The 6,893-nt window shown below is 31.7% G+C and overlaps 2 protein-coding genes across 3 annotated transcripts in view; one reads left to right on the forward strand and one right to left on the reverse strand.

Annotated features, from left to right (window-relative positions):
- The window catches only part of ref(2)P (refractory to sigma P), a 3,925-nt gene extending 2,482 nt beyond the window's left edge, over positions 1–1,443 (forward strand). For both annotated transcript variants that reach the window (XM_018516425.1, XM_018516427.1), the window contains one exon: positions 1,041–1,443. In XM_018516425.1, coding sequence (XP_018371927.1) covers positions 1,041–1,295 — 255 coding nt within the window. In that variant the 3' untranslated portion in view covers positions 1,296–1,443. The remainder of the gene's footprint in view (positions 1–1,040) is intronic.
- Positions 1,444–1,981: 538 nt separating this feature from the next.
- On the reverse strand, positions 1,982–4,451 carry mRpS29 (mitochondrial ribosomal protein S29). Its single transcript, XM_018516388.1, has 6 exons — positions 4,185–4,451; positions 3,370–3,699; positions 3,032–3,124; positions 2,822–2,958; positions 2,408–2,755; positions 1,982–2,218 (listed from the first exon to the last, which is right to left on the reverse strand). The coding sequence occupies exons 1-6, from the start codon at positions 4,198–4,200 to the stop codon at positions 1,982–1,984; spliced, it is 1,161 nt and encodes a 386-aa protein (XP_018371890.1). The 5' UTR covers positions 4,201–4,451.
- Positions 4,452–6,893: the final 2,442 nt, after the last annotated feature.

Consider the following 6,893-nt stretch of genomic DNA (forward strand, 5'->3'; position numbering starts at 1 on the left):
GATATTAAAGTTTACAATTGTACTAATGAGAGCGCGCCTATAGAAAGAATAGAAACGGCTCTTGGTATAGCCCGGCCCAGTTTGTCGAATGTTGTCAAACGATGGATATGCCGGCAGGAGATGCAAGAAGCGAAGCGCGTCGTTGCTTAGCGCTCGGCGTCGTCGCTCACACGTCTCACCGCACCGCATCAAAGGACTCGCGCGATGGCCGCTACGCATATTCGTGATTACATTACATACGTAATAATAACACTGCAAAAATAGGACAAATACAAACCATAATACTTCGATGAATAAAAATGTCGAAAGAGAAAAAGCGATGAAACCTATGGAAATCTAATTAATTTCTATTGTAATCTGTCGCTTCTCTAAATCGAAAGGAAAAAATTTTAAGAAAAAAAGTATCCGAAAGAAATAATATCATGAAATAATATCGTTAGAAATAACATCACTAGAAACAATATCATTAGAAATAATATCATTAAAAATAATATCATTCATTGATATTTCATCGTATTCTGATGAAATCACATACTCTCCTAACAGGAAACGGTAGAGAATGATGGAGAATGATATTATTTCTTTCGGATACATTTTTCTTAAAATTGTTTCCTTTCGATTTAGAGAAGCGACAGATTACGATAGAAATTAATTAGATTTTCCGTAGATTTCCATAGGTTTCATCGCTTTCTCTCTTTCGACATTTTTATTCATCGAAGTTTATTATGGTTTGCATTTGTTCTATTTTTGCAGTGTTATTACATATGTAATGTAATCGCGAATGTGCGTAGTGGCCATCGCGCGAGTCCTTTGGTGCGGTGCGGTGAGACATGATTTACCTCACAGGTAAAATTTACCAAAAGATGAAACAATTAACCCTAACACTAAAAATCGTTCCTAATTCTAATAGCATTGATTTTTCAATTAATTTAATTTATGAGTACAATCATCGTGTGTCTAGTATTAATGGCTACTTCATAAGTCCTAAATCTTCTTTATTGCGCAAATGTATCACGTGTTCAGAATACCTTATCTTACAGGCTACACCGTCCGCGCCTACAGCACCTGTGGCAGAGCCGGAAAAATCATCGTCAAATCAGAAAATCTACCCACCCTTACCAGAAGAAGTAAGAAACGAGTTTTATCATCCAAATCCCAAGATTCAGAACGCCGTAGAAGCGATGATGGCAATGGGATTCACCAACGAGGGTTCATGGCTTACCCATTTGTTAGTTGCACAAAATGGTGACATCGATAAGGCACTGGACGTAATACATCCTGTACGCCTTCATTAGGAGAGATGGGGCCAAAATTTTAGTTAACGATAGTTTACATATAATTAACAACAAAAATAACAGTTAACATAGTCTATGCTTTCCATGGTTAGTATGATAGTTTGTAATTATTATTCATTATATAGCGTCTTTTTTTTATGTTGGATTTATTTTGCATACACTATGATTATTTTAAAAAATTTGAGTGATACACAACGTTAAAAACTTATTTTTAATAAATTATCTCGATAATATTTCTTTGCATCTATATTGTTAATCGTCTGGAAAACGAAAAATCTGGATTAATTCCCAGTCCAGAGATAATTGCGCTTGATAACTCTCGTTCTAAGTGTTACCTGTATTACTAAATTTATGTTGCACGTACATACTACGCTATTGTTTCAGAAAATGTACTACGATTTCGTTTATGCAATGTATGTTATACCTATATTCTTAGTATATCAATATACCTTTTACGTAAGAAACTAAAATATCTTTGGTGACTGGAATATTATGTACTGTTATGTTTTATTTTAATAAAGTGACCATGATATTATGAAGGTAAATGTTTCTTTTTAATTTCAAATGCTCTATTAATTAAAAAAAAATATCCCAAGTTTTTTTTAGGTTAAAAGTAATATTTATTAAAACCAAAATGCTAAAAGCTTCAAAAATTTTATTATAAATATTTCAATATTCAATTACTTTTATAAGAATTTACAATGATCCATTAAGACCATCGGATTTTTATTAGTAACTAATTCTAATTCTCTTTGACCGCTGGGTGTTATATTCCTGATCCATTTGCGATCCTTATAATATTCTATCATGCTGTCAAATTCCGCGGGGTTGTAGTCATCGACTACAATAGGAACAAAAGGATCTAGATGTTCAAAGCCTTCTTTGCCGAGCAAATATCTGGGAAGATAGGAGTCTCGTCGTTCCTAAAAATAACAGATTTTTTTCTTGTATTATCATGCATCTCTCTCTATTCGTTTAATGCTAAAGATTTTCCTGAATTTTAGTTTAAATATAAAACAGTAATGCTTCCTTTATCGCAAATCCAACTATTAAATTAAATTTTATTCGGATAAAGGAATGCCTAATTACGCAATACAAATTGTTGTATGTACCTTATTTGCCTTTTCATCTACTGATAATACAATTGCACCGTTACACCAATCATCTTTTGTTATATCCCAAAACGGTCTCGCCAGCGATACTTGTTTGGGCAGAACCATCACCTTGTTATCGTCAAAGATACGCGTATAATTCGCTGTAAATGCGTTAAATCCGTCTATCATGACCATTGTCTTGCACTTCCCTGCAGTACTGGCGAGCTTTATCTCTTTTATCAACGCATCCACCACGCCACAAGCGTACTTCATGCGATTTATGCCAAAGTCGATAAGTTCTAGGATGGGAGTACCTTGGGAAGTAGTTTCACGTTGATTCCAAACATAATCCTTGGTTATTTTAAGCTGTAAAACAAACGCACATTAGATATAGTATATAACCAGCAAAGTGATATTTCAGGAGATACATACGTCTAATTGTGAAAGCAACTTCGAGTTTTGAGTTTTGAACTGTCTCAACCACAGCCCAGCGTCGATCGGCAAATCCATGCATCCTGGAGAGAGTACCGAAGTTGCAACTTCCTTCATATCTTTGAACCAATGTGCACCTGAGAAACAAATGGCACTTAGTACAGTTTAATGAGATAAAATGTAATAAATCATTTATAAAAAAAAACATACCCCAATATATATGTACAAGTAAATAATTCTGCATAAAAGTATAATGCAGTATGTGACTCAATGTAATGCTTTTTCCTGTTCCAAATTTCCCATCTACTTAATATGTAAGGACTTTCTTATATTAATTGTTGTATAATGTTGATGCTCTTTTGTAACATAAAGTATATCCATAAAAACAGTATACTGATGATAGAAAAATAAATTATAGAAAAAAACAGAGCAATTCTACAATCTTGCAATATAAAACAAATAATTTCAACATTAATTCATATCCAAATTCAAATAATTTCATATTTAACCAATTTCATATTCAAATAATTTCATATCCAAAAGGATACATAATACATATTTATTAACAGGTCTTGTATGATCGGTTTGGCTGAGATAAGACATAACTTCGATCGCAGGTTGTCTAACCAATATTGCACACTCTTGAAAAGTGATGACTTGCTTCATAAATAAGCGAGGCAAGCCACCATACTGAAAGAGTTGTTGTTGAATGTCTTTTGGCATTGTATAAAGTCTAGCAATGTGATCTGTATTATGATTAACTGGATTGTTCTCCGTTGTGCGAAACAAGCATGCTTGAGACGCTTGCTCGTCCTTCACCTTAACAGCTGTACCGAATTTTCTACCATATGTTTTATATATTCCCCTTAGAAGCGAATCTGCAATCGGAATATTTATTAAATCTTTGTGTCTCTTTAGAATATTTCCGACAAAACTCAAGTTAAAAATTACTCTTTAATTAACTGAATCAACAGAACTCTTTAACCAAATTTCTAGTTATACAATTCATTCAATTCGTTGTTCCTAATCTAATCTTTCTTCTTACGTGCCATATAGCAATAAATTAATAATTCTGTAATCACACTAATAAAGTACTATAGATATTATTAGTGATATCTATAGCACTTTATTAACAAGTTAATCGATTAAGTCAATTTGAATTTAGCAATCATTATTCGTATGATGACAAATGTCATCTTGCGGATCAACTTATTTTCGCTGTCATTAATTGCACAGAATCATAATCACGTAAACCAAATTTACAAGAGAAAAAACAACTAGGCTACAGATATTACAAGTATATGTAGAGTATTATTGATCGAACTAATATTGATAAATTAAAAGTCAACGTATAAAATCTTACATGAGCGTAAAGACATTGCGTTACTTTTTTTCTCTTTCAGAACAAAGCACGTTTGATTGTAATTATCTAGAATTTCCGAAAAAATTTAATGCGCCCCACGACGTTATATGTACATTTGACATAACCTTAAGTATGCTCCAGTATGCTCGTCCTCGAGACTCGCCTCGAGATGAATTTCGTACGGTTCTGCGCAGGTTCCAAATGCGACCATTTAAACATATACGTCGCGGTAATTTTGAAATGACAGCTTGAGACACCAAAATGAGTACTTGCCAAATAAAAACATGTAAAAATAATCACCCAAAAGAAGAATCCAGAAATATACATTTTTATCGTATCCAAAAAAAGGTATTAATATTAAATTGGGAAAAGCTTGTAGAAAATTAAGTTTTATTATGACAAAAGATAAAACCAAATGATCGTTATAGTATATTAAATTTATATTTATATATAGTATATTATATTATATTATACATAAATAAATATAATTAAAAACACAAAAATAAGTAAAACAATAATGACATAACGCCTAGAGGCGTATCTCGTAGGTAGTTATGACAAAAGATAAAACCAAATTCATTAGGTGCATTCAGTACTACAACCATTTATTACTGAGCGCTTAGTGAGCGGTCAGTATTAAATGCATCCATCCCATACAGCACAGTAACGTTTTAAAAATGTAATTAAAACGTACATGTTAGACATTTTGGACTTTTTAAAAACGTCCATTTTAGGACCCAATAGACTAAAACTGGACCAAATTAATACATTAAACAAATTTTAGACCACAATCAAGACAAAATGATTCTTATATGAGTATTATTACTGATTGATATCTTATTCCATAATACATCATAAAATTATAATAAAAAAAAAACGTTTTTCCCTGAATTCGGGAACTAATTTTATAGTGCTTCGAAGCGGTCACCCATCCGGTTACATACCGCCATCCACTATGCTTGACTTCTGAAATCGGATGGAAACCGCTACACTTCGATGATCCACGAATACCTATATGTATAATCATGGATTTATAATTACGATACATCTGTTCAATATGATCCTGATAGAAATTTGTGCAGTTCAACTGAACATCCAGTCAGTGACTGTCTAATATTTAATCTGAATGTCATTACGACTATTTTCAGGTTAGGAAATCATATGCTGTACTTTCACAGTACCAGTTATCATGTACAATAACAGTATGGTAGCATTTTGTGAAGATATCGTGGGATATCGCACGCTTGGTTTTCTGGGTAGATTTTTTGTTGTTGAAAATTTTCAACACAGCACAATGTCTTAGGGACGTCCATGGGACGTTCAAAAGATGTACATACTAACAAAAGTGAAATTCCTCATACGGTTTCAAAAAAATTTTCACTTGTCAAGTCAGCGAAGCAATACGTCGCGAGCAGATTTAGAAAATTTTTTGTATGAGATGAACATTTTTAAAATGTCCAAATGTGAACATACTTTGTACGTTGAATAACGTACGTTTTTAAAACATTCGTACTAAGTCCATGGACGTTCGGACTAAATAAAAACCAGATTTGGACATCCAATAGACGTTGTGTTCTGTTTGGGATTATATTATATATATTGTATAAGCAAATATATACAATTAAAAAATAATAATGATATAACGTTTAATTCAAATAATTACAGCAACATGATGGCATATAGGCTGCGTTCCGTTTCACGCATAATGCATATGGACGTTCGGACTAAATAAAAACCAGATTTGGACATCCAATAGACGTTGTGTTCTGTCTGGGATTATATTATATATATTGTATAAGCAAATATATACAATTAAAAAATAATAATGATATAACGTTTAATTCAAATAATTACAGCAACATGATGGCATATAGGCTGCGTTCCGTTTCACGCATAATGCGCATGATGTATTATTTTATCCTTGTCGTTCACCGAATGTCAAACGAGAATAAAATGATACATCATGCACATTATGCGTGAAACGGAACGCAGCCATAATGGTCACTTTCTCATTGGTTGCACTCAGCAGAATATTTATTTTGCAACTGTTAATTGTTATAGAAATATTTATACAACTTTCTCAAAAACTTTGTAACTTTTCTTACCACCGTACTGCAACTTAAAATCCGGTAAAAAAATGTCATGCATGAATATGTATAAATATGCATAAACATACATAAACACGTATAAATATTCATAAACATGTATAATTATATATGAAATATGTCCATACATGTGTTCCTACATCCTTCTTTCTCTAGTAAAATTACTTTTTAGTGTAATAAAAATAGTAATAGTAATGTGAAAACATAAAAAATAATTAAAGGGATAATTTTCGCATTGTTTGTTTTAGAAAAAAGTTTGAAAAAATATAAAAAAACCTACTCATAACATAATTATGCATAATTTTATATATAATTATATATAAATAATTTTTTTATATTTCTTCAAACTGATTTTTTTTTAAACAAATAGTGCGAAAATTACCTTTTTAATTATTTTTAATGTTTTTACGTCAATATTATTATTTCTATTATACTAAAAAAAGTAATTTTACAAAAAAAAGGATGTATGAACACATGTATAGACGTATTTCATATACAGGGTGACCCATTTTAACAACAGCCAAATAACTCGAAACATCGCGATTAAATAAAAAAATGTTTAAAACAAAAATTGTTGGATATGAAGGGGCTGATTGAACTATGA

Source organism: Trachymyrmex cornetzi, unplaced genomic scaffold (assembly GCF_001594075.2).
Source record: "Trachymyrmex cornetzi isolate Tcor2-1 unplaced genomic scaffold, Tcor1.1 scaffold637, whole genome shotgun sequence".
Taxonomy (NCBI): Eukaryota; Metazoa; Arthropoda; class Insecta; order Hymenoptera; family Formicidae; genus Trachymyrmex; species Trachymyrmex cornetzi.